The sequence below is a fragment of the Rattus rattus genome, chromosome 9 (assembly GCF_011064425.1).
Source record: "Rattus rattus isolate New Zealand chromosome 9, Rrattus_CSIRO_v1, whole genome shotgun sequence".
NCBI lineage: Eukaryota > Metazoa > Chordata > Mammalia > Rodentia > Muridae > Rattus > Rattus rattus.
In genome coordinates, this window is record NC_046162.1 from 83,039,059 (window position 1) to 83,061,708 (window position 22,650).

The 22,650-nt window shown below is 49.5% G+C and overlaps 1 protein-coding gene across 1 annotated transcript; it reads right to left on the reverse strand.

Annotated features, from left to right (window-relative positions):
- Positions 1–15,344: 15,344 nt before the first annotated feature.
- Positions 15,345–21,704, reverse strand: Supt4h1 (SPT4 homolog, DSIF elongation factor subunit). The gene is made up of 5 exons (XM_032913324.1): positions 21,579–21,704; positions 20,984–21,090; positions 16,701–16,756; positions 16,244–16,297; positions 15,345–16,069 (listed from the first exon to the last, which is right to left on the reverse strand). Exons 1-5 carry the CDS (start codon positions 21,645–21,647, stop codon positions 16,002–16,004), a joined length of 354 nt encoding a protein of 117 aa, XP_032769215.1. The 5' UTR covers positions 21,648–21,704; the 3' UTR covers positions 15,345–16,001.
- Between the last annotated feature and the right edge of the window lie 946 nt (positions 21,705–22,650).

Sequence of the window (22,650 nt, forward strand, 5' to 3'; positions counted from 1 at the left end):
AGAGGAATGGAGTAGTCCTCTCCTCTCAGGCAAGACTATGGAGCTAGGACAATGTGACAGGGACTTAGCCGTAGACAAGGACAGAGCCGAAATGATGGGATTTGGGATAAAACAAAGAAATAAAAGGCTGAAAATAGAAAGACAAGCAAAACGACAGAGGTTGAAATAGGCTGAAAAATTACCCCGGCTCCTCCAAGGCAGATCACATTTGGGGGACAGAGCAGCCAGCCTTCACAGGCCAGCAGGGAAGGCCACGAGACGGGGACCTGTTGGGCTGGTTTTGCCCTCAACTGCCAGGAAGTTCATCTTCTGTCTAGCCTTAGGCTTTATTTATTTTTTGCTATGAGAAAATGGCTTTTGGGAACAAGGACATAGGAACTGCCCCACCCAGGTGTCTGCCTGTATGTGGGGCACCTAGATCTCTAGAGATAAGAACGTTGCTCCTGGACGCAGCAAGACAAGCCAGTCTCAAGCCAAGGTCGAGGGCCCTCATGTGGCACCCCTATGGAATAGCAGCTACACCGGAGAGAACAGCCCCCACCTCGGTTGGTAGACTCCACCCAGGCCAGAGCCGATGGAACCCGGAGGGATGGGGGTTGCATAGGGGTAAGGTAACATTCATTTTCTCTAAAGCAGTGTAAACATCAGCGTACATGCTATGTCGTGCAGCTTTAGGTCCGCATGTATATGCATGTCATATACATAGTATATGTATAGCATAGAAGAGTGTATATATGTATCTATGCCTTGTGTACATACAGAGATCATTGCATGTGTGCTGCTTTGCCTATGAATTTCATTGGATATGTATCTGCACGTTTTCCTGTGTCACTGTATGTCTCTGTACATGCAATTATGAGTATCATTGTATTTTTCAAATTATATCAGGCCATGAATCACAGAGATCTAGGCCATCATATAGCACTAATACATTATGACATGCATTGTCATGTAATAATGTACGATGGCATACAATGATTATGTATATGATGGTATACTAGCCAGGCATGAAGTGCATGCATGCTATCTCCGTATATCTATTTTTTCACCTCTCCATGTTTAATGGGGATTGTCTATAAGATCCTCTCAGGATGCCCCACCTAGTTCTGGGACACTTAAGTCCTTTCATGTAATATGGTGAATATCTGCACGCTGTTTAGGCACCGCCTGTAGACACAAGGTCTCCTGCATGCTAGGCAAGCACTCTGCCACCCAGCTGTATCCTTAGCCCTCCCTTGTGCTTTAAATCCTCTCTGGATTGTTTAGATGCCTGCTTTATAATACAATGTGAATGCTAATGACTGTGCCGTACTATTGAGGAAATCACGAGAATGACAAGTCTACGCGTTATAAAAAGACAACTTCCTTTCTGATAGGGTCTTGCTTAGCTCAGACCCGTCCTTCCCCTTCCAGCTGCTGGGGTTGTAGACATCTACAGCTGGCTTGTAATTAAAAATACTTTTTCAATCTGGTCAGTAGGATGGCTCTGTGGGTGGACATATTTGCCACCACCAAGCCTGACCACTGGAGTTTGATTCCCCAGTAACCACATGGCCAAAGTGGAGAACTCCCTCATGCAAGGTGTTCTCTGGTCCTATAGGCATACCACAGCACAGGATACCCGCACTCACATGCACCAGTAAAAATATTTTTTTCCAGTTAATCCTTGTGGCAATCCAGAGAGATCTTGATCTCGCTTTTGGTGTGTGTCATATGTACAGGAAGCCACCGCATGTGAATGTCACCAATGGGAATATTCTTTGGCATGATATGCCATTATATGTGTAAGTTCTATTGAACATGGTGTTGTGTTTGTCCCAGGTGACTGTATACCCATGTTATGCCAGCCATGTCTCAGTGTCTCTATGTCACAGTTCGTGCATGTTGCTGGCATCTGTGTACAGGCCCTGGTGAATGTGCACTTTATCAATTAACACCAATGACCTGTGTTGATGTGTACAATGCAGATGGGCACACACTGTGCTATCGTGGTTTTGCCCAACTCCTACACCAACAAGGATCCTCTACACCAGTGGTCCAGTGGTTCTCAAGATATGGGCTGGGATCCCTTAGGGGATAAACCCTTTCACAGAGTGGCCCAGGATCATCAGAAAACACAGATATTACAATTCCTAACAGTAGCAAAATGACACTTGAATGAAGCAACAATGAAAGTAATCTTATGGTTGGGGGTCACAACCACGAGGAATCGTATTAAAGGGTGGCAGCATTAGGAAGGTTGAGAACCACTACTATATATAGACTTTCTTAGACCAAAACCAGAGGCAAGCAGCCGTCATTTTGGAGGTATACAGAGTAAAAGGAAGCTAGCACCGAAATTAGGGTCAAACATAGAGGCCCCCTTATCCCCTTTCACTTTGCCAGAAAGTCTGCTTCCGGTGGCCCAAGCCTTTCCACCCCCAGGCTGTGTCCTAGTCAGGTCAAAGTCTTCTGCTCATGTCAGTGAGGCCAGCCTTTCTCTCTTGGTCAGTTCTGTTCCCAGGCATCCGGGTAACTCACATAACCCCAATAACAGAGTCTCAGACAAAAGTGAAACAAGTCCATTCTTTATTAGTGTTGAGGGCCCTGTGACCTTCACCCAATCCCATCCATCTGGGCTCCCTTCTGGAATCCCCAGTCTGCCTGCGGTGCAGGACAAGACCCACACATCCAGCCCCACCCCATTCGAGAGAGCGGCTGTGGTGTTTCCCCAAGTATCTGGAGTCAGGAAGCACAGTGCTTTGGGGAGCGGGGATGGTGTTTCGGGGGATGGGGGCTGGCCAAATGAAGAGGTTCAAGAGATGCTCACCTGTCTCCTTGATGCTGGGGTAGAGGAAGGTGGTGGCAGGGGGCCGCGGTGTGGCGTGATCTCCGAAGCCCACAGTACACTCATCCATAAAGTAGGAAACACTACACCCTCCAGTGCTGTTAGTAGTGCTTTCTACTTTATGGGTGACTGCACTGTCTGTCTGTCCACGGGGATTCTTCAGGCCACCTGCTCTTCTTTCGGACTCCTGCTTTAATAAAGGCCCCTGCCCCCACCCTCCTTGTAACTTCCCAAGGACCCCTCCACCCTGCCTATGGCCCCCTAGAGGGCCCGCCCTGGGCCTTGTGGGTGGTGACTCAGCATGGCGCCAGACTAGCCTCTTCTTCCCACCCCCACCCCCGCCTAACTTCCTCTTTGTAACCTTCTTCCTCCCCCCCCAGGTTTCCACCCTATTCTCTCCCTTCTCAGGGACACTCAGGTAGAGACCGTGGCCACTCCGGAGGACTCATCCCCATCTTTAGAACTGCAACATCCTGGGCGGTGCCTCCCAGGCATATGACCCACACTGTCTTGAATCCAAGTGAGGCAGCCACGGCCTCCTCCCTTAAAGGCCTCAGTGCCCAGGCTTCCCATTAGACAGAGGCCTCCACTCCCAGAAGCCCATGTTCCTAGTCTCCCCATTGGACCAAGGCCCCTGACTCCCTCACTCCTGGCCGCTCCTCAAGCTGGAATCCAAAATGGACTAGCGGCCATGTTGGGTGGAAAAAAATAACAGGGCACCAATTGCTGATACTGTCTCGCTTTTTTAGCCTTTGCCCACTCACCCAACTCCACCCTACTCGCCAACCCTCCTTCCCTAGGAGCTTTAGACGCTCCTTTTTTTCAGGAGGAGGGAGCCCAGAAGTAATTTTCCCTTTCAAAATTATGTTTTTAGAAGATTTAAAAGACGGGGTTAGGGATTTAGCTCAGTGGTAGAGCGCTTGCCTAGCAGGCGCAAAGCCCTGGGTTCGGTCCTCGGCGCCAGAAAAAAAAAAAAATTTTTTTTAAAAAGATTTAAAAGCTTCCTCCAACGAAGGCCAGTGGGTCCAAGCGTCATTGCTCCTTTGACTAAAGCTTTGTTAGGGAGCCCCAGCACCCAATCCCGTAACCTCCTGCTGTCCCGAACCTCCACTTAGAATCTGCACCCTACCCGTAAGCCCTTCACTGTCCCTTAGGCCCAGAATTAAAGAGCCCTGGTTGGGGCCAGAGTGAAGATTTAGGTCTTACCTGATGCTGTAGAGCTGAGAAGAACAGGCTCCAAAGTGGGGTTCCCTTCAGGGTGGGCAGGGCTTATAACCCTGAGGCCACGTGGGTCAGATCTCAGGGCGCCCAACGGTCTTGGAGCCCGCCTCCACAACGCATCAGAGATTAGCCACCCCTCCCCTCCCTGGGGAGTGCAGACTGACAGGAAACCAGAGACAAGGCTGGGTATTGGCGGGAGGGGGCTGAAGAGGCCATCTCACATGCCCTGGGCAGGTGGCTTCCTGGATTCCAGGCTTGCCCTTCCCCAGTGGCACCAGCCACAGGAGATGGTTCAAGAGTTGACACTGACTCATTGGACTTGACCCCAGGAGACAACAGTTCCCTGCTAGGGCCTTCACTGAGCGCCCTGAAAAAACGTCCTGAATCCCAACACTAGAAAAACACAGTTCCCTGAGCCCTACCCCCACTGATGGGCCTTTGGTCTGGTCACTGAGACCAAGCAAGGCATGGCCGTTCCGAATGTTCTCCTGAGAGGCTGTGGAAGGTGCAGAGGCATGAAGGGAAGTTGGAACCCATACACCAACATCTTCCTTAGGTTCAATTTTCACAACATCCCTGAAAGCCACCACTTCCCCAAGGAAGCCTAGCCCCTCAGGTGACAAGAACTATAGGGGTGTGTGTCACAATTGGGTTGGGTCTTGGTGTTGTTTTTAGGGCCCACGAAGATGCAAGGACAGGGCATATCAGGATAATGGCCCTGGGGTAGAGCATAGGTACCTTGGAGTCTTGGGGGAGGGGAGGAAAAGGGCTCTGACAGGAGGTTCTCCTGGCCACCGGATGTGGGCACGGGCCCGCCCACCTGCATGTCAACCCCCACTTTCCCCACGGGGAAGACAGGAAACTGCTCAGCCTAGGGCCCGTAACTGGGGGAGGGGAGCAAGGTAGGAGTCTGGGCAGGAGTTTAGGGTCTGAACATGAGCCCCATATATTTCCCTGGCTTCCCCAAGCCGCTCAGTGATCTTCGTTCTGGAGTCAAGAATGGCCTTGAGGTCAATCAGAAGAGGCAGGAAGATAGGAAGAACCACTAATATCTCCTTTGGGAACGACACGAGTGTCTTCTGTGGGTATTCCATTTAGCCACAGGTCCGCACTGGCTTCAGGGACTATAGATTCAAGTCCCAGAAGGGAATTGGAGGAGGGTCAGACCGAGAAAGGAAGACTGGGCCACATGCTTTATTAATGAAGAGGTGCTGCAAACCTGGAAAAGAGTTTCTTTGTCCCAGTACTCTCAAGTGGGAGTAGGAAAGGCAGAACATGACTCTTCACCCGTAAGGTCCAAAAAAACAGTGGTAAACAGTCTTGCAAGGTTAGCTGGCCCAAAATAGGTCAGTGTTCCTTTAAGAGACCACCACCAGGCCTCAGACCTGGGTGGAGGGGAAGTGGCTGCCCCAGGAGATAAGAGGATAAGAATATCAAAGTTGTGCAGTAACCTGGGTTTCTGAACCCCTATCCTTCAGGGCTTAGGACAGCCCTAGAGCTATCGCTGAGGAGGCACCCTGTCCTAGAGAAGGTGTCCACAGAATGAAGGGCAAGACCTGGCTTCTGGTCCCTGTTGTGTTGTAGATGTCTTGAGTATGTGACATCTTGTAACAAGGCAGACCTGAGTCCAAGGAGCACTCTAGCTCCTCTTCTGTCCTAAGCAGGGTGCTGGGTGCTCCCTCTGAGAAGCTGTGTCCCAGCTGTAGACAGTCTTCAGTGCCCCAAACCACCTAGAAACTCTAGCCATAGCATTTATGGAATCAGGGAGTTTCTTGGAGGGTCTGGGATTTTCTGTGGTTCCCATCTTGAGGCTGGGGCTGAAGGACAAAGGAACTGAGGAGGAGTTCAGGGCTCCTGTGCCTTGGGCTTCACCACGCCGAGTCTGAAAACCCCCTAAAATAAGAACCAGAGAGAAGAGACACGACAGGTGGGAAGAGGTAGCATCTTAGGGCAAGGACTTGGGGATGTTAGAGGAGGGTGTGTTTGTGAGAGGGGTAATATACCTGTGAGCCACTGAGATGAGTGGACATCCTAGGGCCGCACATGTAGGTGCAACCAGCCCAGGACAACGGCCTCCTATCCACTCCTGCAAGGACACAGGAAGCCCCACCCAGGACTCAGGCCAGTGACAAGTCCTGGAGCACACAGGTGTCTCTGAAGGATAGGCCTAACCCCCAACACACACACTGTCGACCCCAAAGCTTCCTGCTGCCTAAGCCTCCCTGGAAGAGACATTCAAAACCATCAGTGGTGGTCTGGAGCTGAAAGGGGAGGTCTTAATGGCTTTCTTGGTTGGGGAGAGAGAGTTCAAGTAGATGATTCAAAGTCGACCGTTGGGAATGCATCCAGACAGTGAGGCGCATGTGAGGCAGCCACCGCCATTTAAATTCTGTGGAAAAATATCCTCCAAGGTCTTTTCTGGTTTTCACTTTACTGTTTGTTGAGACAGGGTTTCTCTGTGTAGTCCTGGTTATCATAGAACTCACTCTGTAAACCTTGCTAGTCTCAAACTCCCAAAGCTCCTCCTGCTTCTGCCTCTCCAATGCTGAGATCAAAGGTATACAGGGTGGGCCTCTCAACCTTCTTGACTTGGCTGTTTTTTGTTTATTGGGGGGGGTATTTTTTTAAATACTTTATTTTTATTTTTTTGTACATTGATGTTTTGCCTGCATGTTAGATGAAGGTGGCGGGTCCCCTGGAATTAGAATAATAGGCAGTCGTTAGCTTCCACGAAGGTGCTGAGAATTGAACCCAGACCCCTGGAAGAGCTGGCAATGACTGCTCTTAACTGCTGAGCCATCTCTCCACCCATCCCACCCTGTTTTAGAGGCAGGATGATATGTAGTTTAGGCAGGCCTTGAACTTGCTACGTAATCAAGGATGACCTTGAACTTTGACCCCCTGCCCCTCCCTTAAATGCCAGGATTACAGGTTTAGTGCATTCCTGGCAAGTACTCTACCAACACGGCTACATCTGCCGCCTGGTTCTGATCCGTGTTTCCTGGGATATCTCCCCTAAGGGAAAGTAGGGCTGAGGAGAATGGGGACAGGAAACAAGCCCTATTCACTTAGAGGATGAGTCCCCGACCTGGAAAGCTCTGGACACACAGTCTTTTCCTCCCACTCCTTCCTAACCAACTCTGAGGACAGCCACCTTGTATGCTGAGATGAGGGCTGCAGGCCTCAAGGGAACACTCAGGCCCACTATGGAGGACTCTCAGTTTCTGAGAAGGGTGGAGTTGAGGAGGAACTTGGGGTCACTGTAGGGGGATGTAGGGGAATTTTGCGTATGTATGCACTATGGGCAGGTACCAAGTAGTCCTCCCTTGGTGCTGAGAGGGCCTTTGGGGTGACCTGGGGAGAGGGATGGGGGGATATCAGCAGAGGCCTTCTGGAAGAAGTAAATTCGAGTTGGGGAGAGCTTGGAAGGGGCACTGGGCAGAGAGAAGCAGCAGAGAAAAGGCCTTTCGAAGGCCTTTGCCTTAGAAGGAGTGAAGGCCCAGAGTGAAAGCACTGAGACAAAACCCAAGACTTCACACTCCAGCTGCACGGGCCTGGCTGGGGCCTCACTCAGTGGGCAGACAGACAAGCAGGCAGAGATGGCAGGCCAGATAACCTGCTTCTGATGAGAGAAGCCACAGGAGCTAACCACTCACAAACAGGAAGTCGAGAAGGTTGAGAGGCCCACCCTTCAGGGAACCAGGGTTGAGGCAGGAGTGCCACAAAGGAGAGAAACTGATGCCCCAGCACCACAAAACCCAGTAAAGCAATCACAATGAAAAGAAAAGCAAGGGTCAGTGGACAGAAGTGCCTCGGCCAGGTCCCCAGCAGAGATCATCTCAGCACCTGGAGGATCCCAGGTTATCTCAGTGCCCTGGGAGCACGAGGGTTGCTTCCTATCGGGCCAGGAGTGGACAGGCGGTCTCTTTTGGCCTCTGCCTCCTCTGTCCAGACATCTTTCAGATTCAACCTCATACTCGTGTCCTGTCGGACAAGGGACACGGCTCGCTCTGGGAAGCTGTTTTATAGGGCTCTGGCTCAGCTGCTCTGAGATCATAGGACAGGGGTTTCAAGCAGCAAACCGGCCCTTAGGAAGCCAAGTTGCAAGCAAAGAGAAACAGAAGGCAGACTGAGGTGAGGGCCAAGTGCAGGGTTCTTTCCACAGCGTCTGGGAAGAAGCAGAAAGTCTGGGTAAGAAGGGGGGTGCTTGTGGAAAGGAGAAAGGCACCCTCACCACAGCTGTGGGAGTGGTTATGAAACCAAAAGCATTCTCCTCTGGGATCTCCTAGGGACACTGGCAGGAAAAGGAAAGTTCTTTCTACACATGGGTGCAAGGCCTAACGTGCCTAGCTATTCCGGCTCTGGATTAAACAATACCGCCCCATTCTCTCCCCCGTGAGAGGGTGTGTGTGTGTGTGTGTGTGTGTGTGTGTGTGTGTGTGTGTGTGTGTGTGTGTGTGTGACTGTCATGTGTAGGATCCAGCCTGAGTCCCACACATTCACCTCTCCATGTCATAACAGAGTCCAGGACACACACAGTGAAGGAGAAGAAGGGCATGCATGGCCTACATCTCCTTTGATTACACGGACATAGGAAAGCAAACAAGGAAAGGGGATTGGGAGAGAGAAAGAAAGTACTGCCCACCATGATCTCTCAAAAAACTGAATCCTACCCTTGATAAGAGGACAGCCAAGAGCACAAAATGGGGAGACAAGAATCTTGGAGCTTTTACAGTGCAGATTTGGGCCTGTTACTGAATCTGCCCTGAGCCCCCATCCTGTTTCTTTGACTATAGAATGGAGGAGAGTTGATCAAAGGACCTGATTTTACTCTAAAGTATCCCCAAGGACAAAGGTCCAAAGCCCGTAATGGTAGGAGGAAGCAATAGTACCACGTTCTAAATCTGCCGAGCCACAGGGCAGCTGTACACCCTTCCAGAGGGATGTCCAGAGAGGGCTCCGGGGGCAGAAGGTTCTCTAGTTCTTCTGTCAACCCCCGTCCTCCACAGGATTCCTCATGCCCCAGACACAGCTGGAAATACAAGATAAGGTGTGGGAAGAGGAGACCGTCACAGGCAGGAACTAGCTTGACTTCCATGTTGTTACTCTCCGTGCCACAGGAGGTCCAGCAGGGTACCCAGTAAACAGGAGAAGCACGTTCGGTCTGCGTCTCATTAGATTGACCCAGTAAGGCAAATGTCAGTATCCCTATTCTGAATTGAGGAACTTGATCTCGGCCAGGTTAAGTTTCTGCTTCCTAAATGTCAGCCGACAGTCTGCACCCCATTTTTGTTCCCCCAAAGAAGTCAATTCTAATTGTCCCCAAAGAAGCAGTTCTCCCATGAGGACCTGTCCGCCCGCTAAATCCCAGTCTAAGGAAGGAGCTGGAGCTATGGGAGAGCCTCAGGGCCACTTCCCCACCCCAGGCTTGTGAGTAGGGACAGTGGATGTGACTAAATGGGTCACCCAAGTGGTCTGCAAAACCTTCCCAAGGTCACCGTCCACCCAGTCCTTGAGCAGTCGGGTGGGGGAGGGAGGGTTAGCCCCCGAGCCTACAGGGTGCCCGGGAGCTGAGCAAACAGCAACAACCCAGCAGTTCACAGCACTGAGCCGTTAAAAGTGACTCAACCAGAAAGTGCGTTTGAAGTGACGCCCACTGGGCCCCACAGCCAAACCTCAAAAAGACGAAGTGAGAGAGGCAGGCCTGTGGGGGCTGGGCTGGAGGTGGAGGCCCAGCCTGGAGCTGGCCTAGCCAAATAAGGGCAAATGCTCTCCACGTAGACCAATGGAGCATGAGTGTCGGCGTCATGGGGCTGTGGTTCCAAGAGGGGGAGGTGAGAGGCTAGGACATATGGAGGTGGGAGAGAAGGGGGCAGGGGATCCAAGCCCTCCTCCTCTAAGGGTCTGAGGGTTTGTGAACATAGCTGGGTATGAGGGCCTGACTCCCAAGGGGGTCTTGACTGAGGTCTGCAGCTGAGGTCTGCAGACTTACAGCTACACCTTCCCCCAGCCCCAACTGCATGTAGGGCTTCCAGGAGGCAAAAGGAACACGAGGAGGACTGCCCTCCCTGACCCTGTTGCTGCCCCCAGAATGGCCGTAAGCACGCTGTGATGGACAAGGGGAAAGACTCAAGTGGTCTCATCTGTGAGAAGGGAATACTAATGTCTTGTGAGACTGTCACTGAGGACCTGATGCAGTTTTGAACCTGGACATTGACACACGAGAGGACACTTGCTATGGAGGAACGCAGGCCAACGGCAGTTCCCCACCATGTTCTTGCCTCTGGTTTCCAGGAAAAATCCTTTTGCAAGGACATCAGTTCAATTCTGGCCCTGGTATATCTAAGTGGGTAAAGGGGACGATTACTCTCTCCTTTGGTAGGAGAGACTGATACTTGCCTAATCCAGGGGCATGCCTGCCTCCACTGCCTACCTCATCTAGCCCTGCAGAAGCCTGAATTCCAGGTCATGCCCCACCTCTCGCTCTCGGTCAGAGACCCGCCCTCCATCTTCCTGCTTCTCTAGGGGGCAGGGCTGAGGGCGTGAGTCTCTTAAACTGCCCAGAGAAAGTACTACAGCTGCCTATAGGCAGTGGAGACGCTGCCAGGTTGTCTCTGGGCTTTCCCAGCACTCTCTTGTCTCAGGTCATGCAGTTCCTGCTAAGAGTTCCAGAGGTGGTTACTGGTACCCTCTCCCTCTCTTCCCCTCCCAAGAACAGAGCTGTGTTTTCCCTACGTACTTTCGCTATTCAGTCCCCTAGGGAACAATCAAGTTACCACTCCGTCCAGCTCCAGCGCCACCAGCCTTTTCTGCCTAATGGCCCTACCAGATATTTTTTTTTTTCAAAGAAAACAAACAAAATGAAAAAAAAAAAAGGTGGCAGATGCTGGGTTTGGGGAGAAGGAGAAACACCTTTGGAAAGCAGCAAGGGTCTTGCCTTGGTGTCTGAAGCTCTTCCCTCTGTTCACTGTGCTGTACAAGGTCTCAGTCTGCAGAGAGGAGGTATACATAGGGAAGTCACACACGCAGAGCTCTGGAAATGGGCCTGCTAAGCGCCCTGACTTACAGGCACGGGCACCTATCAGCCAAGGGATGAACCCCATGGAAAGCTCCTCAGGTCTCGAGTCCTCTGTATTGTCCTTCCCCCCAACCAAAAGGGCCTGCTGAGACGGAGTGCCAGAACTCAACAGGACAATAGTTTTCAACCCCAAATGTTGATGCCCACAGCACAGGGCAGTATGGTGCCTGTCCCTGGGGTGTTCACAGAGCATGGCAGCACCTTAAGGTAAATAAAGTCTCTGAGGACACACCATGCAGCCATGGTCCCTCCTGGAGTCAGGCCGATGTGGTCTGGTCCTGTCACTCATAAGGTGGAAGCCTTAATAATACTCCACTAGCCCCACTATCCTATCTTCCTTCAGCTTACCCTCCCACAGATGGAGGCCTCTGCACCCAGCCAAAGACCCAGGCAAGCAGCCATGTGCTTTTCTTGATCTAACCTTACTCACTCACCCGCCACACTACAGTATGTACCAAAGGTAGCCGTCTGTTCCTTCAGTTCAAGCAAAACTAGAAGGGAGACAGCCATGAATGAATGACATACGCGACAGCTGACAGGCTGTGAATCTAAGAAGTAGAAAAATAATTAGCCTTGAAACCATTTTAACACAGGACGCAAAGACGAAGGCTCCTGACAATGACTTTGAGCTAAATAGAGGTTAAGTCAAACCCCGATTCTTGTGTGCAGATGGCAAAAGTCGTAATACATTAAAAAAAAAAAAAAAAAAAAAAGACTAGGCATGTATCTCAATGGCGGAACACTGGATGCACAAGATCCCCTGGTTCAAATCCTCAGCAGCACATACATACTCAGAGGCGGGGAGGAAGGGGGAGGGGAGAGAGGGGCACATTTAGATGGGTAGGACTGCAATACCAGCTACTCGGGAGGATTACAAATTCAAAGCACGCTGAGCAGTGGTGGTATACACCTTTGGTCTGAGCACTAGCAGAAGTAGGCAGATCTCTGTAAAGTTCAAGGCCAGCCTGGGGTACAGAGTTAAGTTCTAGACCAGTTTGAATAACAAGGCAGGGGGTTGGGGGGGGGAGTGTAGCTCAGTGGTAGAGTGCTTGCTTGAAAACAAGGGAAATAATATTCCTTCCTGGCCCTTCGGTGTCCTGCATGCTCTCTCCCACCCGTGCCTAACACAGGTGCATCTGTCTTGCCAACTAGTGCTGTAGCTTTGTCAACTGGGTTTTGTGGAGAAGCTTTGCACTGACTGAGCACAATAACACATGCTTTTAGTGCCAGCTCTTGGGAGGCAGAGGAAGGTGGATCTCTAAGTCCAACTGTAGTCTGTTCTAGTGAGTTCTAGGTTAATCAGAAAGGGTTACAATAGTGAGACCCTGTCTCAAAAAAAAAAAAAAAAAAAAAGAGGAAAAAAAGGAGAGAAGACAAAAGAAAAGAAGAAAAAAGAAAGGAAAAGAAGAAAATGTGTAAACACCATGATTTAAAGTCACAAGGACAGGGTTGGCAGAGGAAGCAGGTCTGGGATGCAGGGGTTCTTGCCCTCAGCAGGGTCATCACACACAAATGTCTGTGTTCCATCAGGCTGGGGGGTAGGGGCAATCAGGCTCAGGTGGAGGGGGAAGAAAGGACAATGCCAAGGAGGATGGAAGACTTGGGCACAGGTTGGCAGGTGCCTAGGACTTGGAGATGAATGGAAGAGGACAATGAAGAGAACCGAAGGGCTGGCTCTGTTTGACCTCTTCTCTAGCCTAGCACTCCACTGCTTTGTAGACAAGTTTAGACTGGGGACTAAAGGAATTACATAATTACATAGGGAGGTCAGCAGGGTCCTGGATGCCAGGACAAGGTGTTATGACTTCAAACAAAAAGCTAACGCCTCGGGATTGGGGATTTAGCTCAGTGGTAGAGCGCTTGCCTAGTAAGCGCAAGGCCCCTGGGTTCGGGTCCCCAGCTCCAAAAAAAGAGAAAAAAAAAAAAAAAAAAAAAGCTAACGCCTCACATTATGAAGGTATGCTTACCCTCATACAGGCAGGAATCAGATGAGAAACATCAGTGCTCAACTGTGGACATTGTATTGTTTGAGCTAAGGCCCCACTACTTAATCTGGCTAAGCCATGTTAACCCTCACAGCTGGCCCCTGTTGCTAAACAAGGGCTATGTCCTAGGAGTTTGTAAAGATTGGATGAGATCATGGATGTCAAAGATCTTTGTCAACTACCAAATACTATTTACATCAAAGTCTTTTTGGATACTAAGTAGGAGCTAGATTTCCGAAGCAAAGTCTGTCTTTACTATTACCTACCTGCCTCTGATATGCACAGAGATCAGTCGTCTTTCAGGTGCCAGGCCTGGAGACTTGAGCAGCTGGCTGTTGACAGGCTGAGGGCAACATGGTGCCTACCTCAAGAGCAGTGTCTGCCCCCAGCCTGGCAAGCCATCCTGTCACCCTTATTCTTAGGGAAACTGCTCTCTGCTGAGACATCGTGTCTCTTGGCTCTACCAGCTTCCAGTCACCACTGAGCTGTCACTGTGTCCCTCAGCTTTGGGGAGACTAATACCAGGAGGCAGAATGTGAGGATGAAGCAGCAGTCTCAAAGCAGCTTGATGGGTGCTGTTTCTAGTTTTGTCTAAGCTGAATCGACCCGCTTAAACAGGGGAGGAGCCTTGTCCCCCTCAAGGGACAGAGGTCAAACCACTGAACAAGAAGGCCTCATGGTGCACACCTGCCATCCCAGTTACTTGGGAGGGAAGAGGATGCCAAGCTGAAAGCCAGCCTGCATTAGAGTGACTTTCTAGCCAGTGTAGAATATTAGTGAGGTATGACCCCAAAAGCAAAAGGGTGGGTATAGTTCAGTGGTAGAATGCTTACCTAGCATGCCTGAGGCTCAAAGTTTAACCCCTGGCACTGAAGAAGTCAAGGGGAGTAGCTTAAGACCCTGGGGCCACTCAAACCTCCTAAGCCAGGATAGGTCTAAACTTAAGCACTGAACCCCTAAGGCAGCAAAACGCAGACCGCAGTCCTGAAATTTGAAAGGCCCCTATGCCACAGGGCAGCCCACCCTGAGAGCCCAGAACCAAATTCCTGCCTCAACCATCTTTTGGCTCAAAGGAAGAATGTGACTCTAGCACTCTGCCTGTCTGGGCTGCTGGGCAGCAGCTAATACAGGTCCCGGTACCACAAGATGAGGGGGATGGAAAAGTAGCTCCCAGGTGGGGGAAGCTGCAACGAGACCCGTGCCCCCCATGGTTGACAGTGGCTGTGTCTTTCACTTCCTGTGCGATTGACAGTTGGGGCCCAGAAGGTGTGGGACTCCAGCAGCCCCAGTGTGGTTATTTGTACAGACTCTTGCCTCCCCTCCCCACAACTGTTTCCATTCTCACCACACAGTCATATCCGGGTCATGTACGCAGAGCAGCAGCTGGGGCTTTCCAGGGGACTTCTGAAAAGGCCAGTGAAAGCAGAGGCGTTGACTGCACAGGCTCAGCTCCTGGGAAATTTTCTTTCCCTCCAGGAGGTAAGTTTCAGCCCGACAGAGTTACTCTGGCTAGCCACGGAGGCCCCTTTCCAAATGAGACTCCCTGAAGAACTCGCCAGCGATGGTGTTTCATTTTGGATGGCTGGGCTAGAGAACTCCTTCAACAGCTCGGTTTGGAATTGAGGGTGATGATCTGTTCCCTCAGAGCTTGATGATGAAAGTGAAAACACTCCTGGTGGGGATCCGTGAGTGGACATGAGTAGCCTGGTCACTACCAGCCTGCTTTCCACAGGCTGGGACGACAAGCACAGGGCCAAGAGACAGCCACTGGGTCAGCAATCTTCCTCCTCATACTGTCTACAGGTGACAATAGCAGGGACAGAGTCTAGTGCAGGTATCCCCACTAGCAAGGTGGTGCTCCCCCAGCAGGAAGACTCTGGGCACCATCCCCACGTCTGCCTAACTGTGAAGACGGTATAAATACTGAAGAACAGCAGGGTAACCAGACAACACACTTTACACATCACTCTTTAGTATTATTTGGCTTTCTGAGATGGGGGTCCGTTATATAACCCAGACTTGACCTAAACCCCAACCTCAGATTCTGTGTGCTGGATTTCAGGCATGTGCCACATTGGGCCCTTTTAGGGGAGCTTCCTACTTGTCTTATTCTTCATTTCCAGTCCTCACAACCCTAAAATAAACAGACAGGGCAATAAACAGGAGCGACCACCCTATTTCACAGATGGAGACTGAAGAGAAACTCAAGTGGGGAAACAATTTCTGTGACATAGTGAGAATATATGGTAAACGTTTTATTATTTAAAAAAAAAAAAAAAAAAAAGACATCTTGGCCAATGTGGCATTACCCATGGCTCCCTTCTTAGCCAGAGGAGGGCCTGTTTTCCATGGAAACACAAAAACCCAGATCACCCGGCAAAGGTACAACAGGAGCAAAGAAAAGAGACAAAGGAAGAGAGGGAAGTGATAGAGGGTCAAGGAAAAAGGCACCAAGGAGCCTTGATTCCTTCAAAGGAGGGTACACCAGGGAGAGAGGACAGGATATTGGACTTCCGGTCAGCAGGCAAGTGAGGCCTCATCGTGAGAGGAAAAGGTCAAAGGCACAGGCCTTAGTACTCTTTAAGTATGTTCCAAAGGTTTGTTTTATTGGCATTTGAACCAAAGTCCTGCCCATGGACAAAGGCAAAACCCTGAACAGAGGTGGGAAATCAGCATCTTACTCTCCTGAAACAGCCTCTGAGAATCCACTCAGACACTCCCACTTCACCAGTGGTCAGAGAAAGGGAGGTGACTTAAGGCTGGATGTGCTGCCTTCACGGGGTCTGCTGATCCTGAGCTGGAGGGCAAGGAGTCTTTGGGGTCCCACCCTTTAGTTCCACAAGAAAACAAGGACAGAAGTAGAGAACAAGACGCTATGGCCTGCACCTAGCTAGGTCTTTATTGCTGTGTCTCTCGATTTGTAGGCCACTCCTCGACTTTTCAGCTCCCGCACGATTCCTATGACAGAAAAAGAAACAGTCCCATGAGAGTTAGGAGGATAAAGATGTCCCCCCAAGTCCCCCAGCACTGTAGTTGCCTGACTATCACCTAAGATCCAGGCAAAGAGCTACTGGGAAACAGAGGCTTCTGCTGGGCCTGGCAGATGCCCACTGCTGCTGTTACAACTATTACCTTGGGGCAGACGACCAGTGACTGACACAGCGTATACACCTGGCTTAAAGTTACCTGAGGAACAGAGGAGATTAAAATAGGAATGAGTTAAGACTGAAAAACCAATGAAAAATTAAGCCCAAATAGAAGAGAGCTAGGGTGCACGAATGCGTGTGAGTTTGTGTGTCTGGTGTGTGTGTGTGTGTGTGTGTGTGTGTGTGTGTGTGTGTGTGTGTATGTAAAACATTCCATGGTGCACGTGTGGAAGGTGAGAAGACAATTTACAGTCATTTCTCTCCTTCCAACATGTGGTTCCCCAAGAGCAGACCCACGTTGGCTAGACTGGCACTGCTGAGCCATCTTGCCAGCCCCAAGGCTCGGCTGTTCTCTACCCCCATCTTTCCCACATCCTTGCAGAGCCTTAGGCACGTTCCCAACACTGCACAGGCCAGGACAGGAGGACAGGAAAGACACTTACTGACGCGCTGCCACTTGGAGACCCAGCTGTCCTCTGGACTCATCATCGCGATGATTCTAGAGAGAGAGAGGACAAAGAGTCAGAGGGGCTGCTGAGTACAGGAACAGCTCCAGGCAAGGCACCACTGAGGAAGGGCGTGACAAAGGCCTTGCAGTCTATGTCCAGCCAGTAAGAAGAGCTTTACCTGTGGATGTCCAGCACTGAAGACACCCAGCCCAATCACGAGGGGGTCTGGAGCCTGGAGCAAAGGAGTCAAAACAATGGATCCTTTTCCTGAAAGCGAACTGGACTTGGACAACCCCTTCCTTTAATGAGCTGTGCAGTCTTAAGTACAGCTGGAGACATTTCACAGATTCTCACCAGTGAGACTAAGGCCGAGACAGTACAGACACCGACAGAGTAGATGCCAAGTGTCCCTTCCCATTCCAACAGTCCTTTGACAGATAGCGCTGCTTCCATAGGCTGAGGAGCAGAAAGCCACTACACAAGTAGACAGGTGCTATGGGTTATCGGCTATTCATCCACCCAGGCAACAGTTACTAGGACTGGCACTGCTGACTGCCTCCTCCATAGCTGCCCATTTTCCCAGCAGCAACGCTGATGTCCAGGAGGGGAAGAAGGGTAGAAGGGCAAGCAGCTCTGCAGTGATCCGGGACAGACGGTTACACAGGCTCTCCCACCAGCTCCTGGACTTCCTCTGCCCTTCACAATCGACCCTCTCAGTAATATTTGAAAAGTCCTTTCTACCTCATCTCAACTTTTTCTGAAATCCTACAATTTTAGTCAGGCCTGATCAGGCAGTCTGCAATTCAGGAGGCTAAAGCAGATTTCCAGTCCAAGGTCTATTTGACCAACTTAAAAATAACCCTGTTTCCAAAATAAATTTAAAAAGAGGGTTGATCTATTCTAGTAACAACTATCTTTTTTTTTAAAGATACATGTATTTATTATATATAAGTACACTGTAGCTGTCTTTAGACACACCAGAAGAGGGCATAAGATCCCATTACAGGTGGTTGTGAGCCACCATGTGGTTGCTGGAATTTGAACTCAGAACCTCTGGAAGAGAAGTCAGTGCTCTTAACCGCTGAGCCATCTCTCCAGCCCTAACAATTATAAAAATATAATCCACACTCAGCAGGGTGGCTCTACAAAGACAACAAACAAGAAAGCCAGGAGAAGTACACACCTATAATCCCAAGGCTCTGGACATAGAGGCAGGTGGATCTCTGTGAGTTTGAGGCCAGCCAGGAGACAGAGAAACCCTGTCTCAAAGAAAAAAATACAAAATAACGATAAACAAACCCGCAAACAAACAAGAACCCCAACGAAAAAACACAAGAACAGAAACCCAGAAAGCAGTAGGAGTTAGGAAGGAGGGAGAAACTGGAACCTTAAAGAACTAGTTGTCACATTATGACACAGCCATTCTATGAACACACACACACACCCAAAAGCCCTGACAGAGGGGCTTAAGGCTGTAAGTGTAGTTAATCTACTAAGTGTACTCTTCACAATGGGCACAAGGTAAGAAACCATGGCATCAGCAGATGATAATCTTTTAAAAATCTGTGTTTTGGGGTTGGGGATTTAGCTCAGTGGTAGAGCGCTTGCCTAGGAAGCACAAGGCCCTGGGTTCGGTCCCCAGCTCCGAAAAAAAAAGAACCAAAAAAAAAAAAAAAAAAAATCTGTGTTTTATATATAATAAAAATAGCGGGGCTGGAGAGATGGCTCAGCAGTTAAGAGCACTGACTGTTCTTTCAGAGGTCCTGAGTTCAATTCCCAGCAACCACATGGTGGCTCACAACCATCTATAATAGGAGCTAATGCTCTCTTCTGGGGTGACTAAGAGAGTGACAGTGTACTCACATAAAACAAACAAATAAATAAGTATTTTTAAAAAATAGCAAACTTTAAAGAGAAACTTTTGGAAACTGGTGAGGCTGCTCAGTGATTAACAGCACACACTGTTCTTCAAGAGGACACAAGTGTAGTTCCCAGCGTCCACACAGAACAGGTCATAACTGCCTGTAACTCTAGCTCCAAGGACTCTGGCCTTCTTGGGCCCTTGTAATCATGTGCACCTAGCCACACACATATACATAATTTAAAAACAAGGGGTTGGGGATTTGGCTCAGTGGTAGAGCGCTTGCCTAGGAAGCGCAAGGTCCTGGGTTCGATTCCCCAGCCCCGAAAAAAAAAAAAAAACAAAAAAAAACAAAGCATATCTTTAAAATAATTTTTTCCTGTGACTGCTTTTTAATTGAATTTTTAATTTACATTTCAAATGCTATCCCCTTTCCTGGTTTCCTGTTCATAAACCCCCTATCCCACTTCCCCTCCCCCTGCCTCTATGAGGGTGTTTCCTGCCTCCTCACCCTGACATTCCCCTACACTGGGGCATCCAGCCTTGGCAGGACCAAGGGCTTCTCCTCCCACTGGGACCCAATAAGACCATCCTCTGCTTTAAACAGGTTAAATTGGTAAGGATTCAAAGTGACTCTTATGTCTTTCAAAGCAGCTAGCACAGGCGTTCCCTTATAGATGAGAGTGACTCCAGTTTACTTTTGTATTTTTAGATGCGGGTCTCAAGATGCGGCAGAGGGCTACCCGACACTTGTCTTCCCCCCAAGCCCTGCCTCATCTTAAGCCAGGACTGAAGGCTGCATTGACACTCCCAGCTTTGTCCCAACCTTGAATGGCTGATGAAGAAACAAAGGGGTGAGAATACAGGAAATGTGCATTTGCAGGCACAGGAGCTAAAGGTTCCAAACCTGCATCTTTGTGCCCAATCTTTCATTCTCCCCTAGAGGAGATCAGACCCACCTTCACAGAACTTTAACAAGCACTAACCTTAAGCAGTCTTTAATTGGCCTGCAGTCCAGAAGAAACATAGCAGTGCTGCTGCCTTGAGGAAAAAGACCAGACCACTTTTGCTTCTCCCATTTTGTTTTATTATCATTTTTTCTAGTTAACTTACTTGGGGTTATGTGCACGAGCTTGCCGCGCACCCTCTCACATATGCATGCCAGGGTGAATGTGTTGTGGTCAGAAAACAATTCCAGGGACTCAGTTCTCTCCTGCCACCTTGTGGGATCCAGGGACTGAAGTCAAGGTTATCAGGCATCTTAACCTGCTGGGATATCTAGCTGGTCTTGTTTGAGACGGGGTCTCATGTAGCTCAGGCTGGCCTCAAACTCATTACACATCTGAGGCTTGTTCTGAACCCCCCACTCTCTGGTGTCGCCCTCTTAGATGATGAGATTATAGGTGCAAGACACCATACTCACCAAGATACTGTATGAGGGAATAGATTACTGTACTGTACCCCTTCATTTTCAAAACAGATCTTTCATGTAGCCAACCTTTTTGGAGGAGCATTAGGAATTAAACCCAGGGGGGCTGGAGAGATGGCTCAGAGGTTAAGAGCACTGCCTGCTCTTCCAGAGGTCCTGAGTTCAATTCCCAGCAACCATATGGTGGCTCATGACCATCTGTAATGAAATCTGATGGCCTCTGCTGGTGTGTCTGAAGACAAATACAGTGTACTTACATACATAAAATAAATAAATCTTTAAAAAAAAAAGGAATTAAACCCAGATGGTAGTCACGTGCTCTACTGCTGCATTCTACTTCCAACCCTTCAACATTAAGGATCTACCACCTTGTATGTCCTGTGGCAGGCATTTATACATAAAATAAACAGACTCAACTATAATTGAGTGGACAAGAGTTGTGAAGCATTGCTAAATAGGACTACAGAAAAAGTACACACCATTTTAAATGTCCTCTAGCCACTGTTTAAAACAGTAAAAGATGAAATTAACTTCAACATTTATTTTAACCAAATAACCCTAAAACATTATTTCAACTTTTAACTAATCTTTAAAAAAAAAGAATCAGATATTTGACATTCTTTTTCCTCACGCTGAATGTACTGACACTTAAGCATATCCTAATTTGAACTAGCCACATGTCAAGTACTCAGCAATCACAGATGCTCACAGGTACTGGGCTGGACACATAGAATTAGTAGCTCTCCAAAGAACTGTTAAGCTAGTCTTTTTTTCTTTTTTTCTTTTTTTTCTTCTTCTTTTTTCTTTTTTTCGGAGCTGGGGACCGAACCCAGGGCCTTGCGCTTGCTAGGCAAGCGCTCTACCACTGAGCTAAATCCCCAACCCCTAAGCTAGTCTTAAAGTCCTCAAAAATCTGCCCCATACTAACGTCTTGAGTCATAGCCAAGATTGTGCAGAAGTAAAGAAAGGGACATGAAAGGGCCTTACCCATCAAATGAAGAGCTGGTGCAGTCATACACCATCTCTCTGTTGCCCTTCATTTGTAGGTATGCATCGCAATTGTCACACCCATCATATTCAAACTGGTCTATAGTCTGGAAAGGAAAAGATACAGCCATTATGAGCATAAACGACGTCTTAATATTTCGACGAGGCCAACCTCTTCATCCTCTATATAATCCAACACCTACTGCTCTCCAAACGATTCCTAAACACTACCCTCACACCTCCCGTCCCTAACTCAGCTTACATATATTTTTTTCTAGTCTCTTTGGGGTCAGGTGTTCTCTTCAGCTACTCTCTCAGATGCTTTGGCTCCTAGCGTCTTTCCAGCCCAACACAGTAAGTTCACCGAACGTCTGTTGGGGAGACAAACTTCTGCTAAGTTAAGCTGGGAACTGAAACACAAACCCTAGCAGGCACGAATGCCCAGCTCACGTTCCTTGAACGTAAACAACGGCTCCCTTAGTCTTCCCACTCCCTGAATCTCAGGCCTTTTCTTTCCTGTGTCTGGCCCCATTTCACCCACTTTCTCCCATTTTGCCAACTCAATCGCTCCTACAACCAAGGCTCCGACGGATACCTTGACTAACGAGCACAGCAAACAAGCTCGCAGATGCCGCAGGTCCTTTGGCACCGTCTCCAGGGCCATTCTCGCCGTATACGATAATACGGGTTCCACGGCCACAGGAAGTAAACAGATTATTACCCAGAATGCCGGTCGCTTCCTGTACGTAACTTCCGTTTCCGGTACAGACATTCGCAGGCCCCCCCTCCCCTTGGAGAAGATGGTTTCTCCCGCAGGAGCGGTGGGCGGGGCAGCCGACAGCCACCTGGGCCGCGCGCGCCCGTCACCTGGACTCGCGAGAGCGAGCGGAAGACGGTGTGTCGGGGACTGTAGGGCTCGGCTGGGAGGGTAGCAGGGTGCGGTTGGAGCATGCGCAGGAGGCGTGGAGCGGAGCGGCTTGCGGAACTGCGCAGCGCTACGCGGGCCTTTTGATGTAGCGGTCAGGCTGCAGGCCCGGGTTCTCTCCAGATTCCGGAGGAGGCCCTAGATTGTTTTGTTTGCTTATTTATTGAGACAGTAAATGGTAATTCCTAAAGTGGCCTCCAACTCTCAGAGCACCGGACGGTGACCCTGAACTCCTGATCTTCCTGCCTTTCAGAGTACTGGAATTATGGGTGCCCACCACCACACCTGTGTATTTGACTTTTCTGACATAAGGCCGACCTGGTACTCCCGGCCCTCGTCTCAGTCACCCGAATGTTCAGAATACAAGCCCACCGCTTCACGCTAGGTTGTTTTAAAGCTTGAGCAATGAGTCTTGCCTTTCTGGATGTCTGCAGAGACAAAAACCCGAGGAGGCCCCACCCCTTCTTGTAACTGCGAGAGTGTGATAGGGTTTCCTTTGCTGTCCACAGGAATGCTAGCTTGAGCCGCGCCGACTGGGGGGTGGGTAAGGGGGGTGTTGGGTAGGGGGAGACGCGTATTTAATTCCTCCTAAAAGCCTCTCGATTGCATGCCTGGCTCGTAATTTACGCTTTGTAAAACTCTTGGCACATTTAGACATAATTCCGTGAGAACATCTGTAGATTAGGTATCTCACTTCTCATACTCATCCCCCACCCTGGCTGCCACTGTACTGTGTAGGACG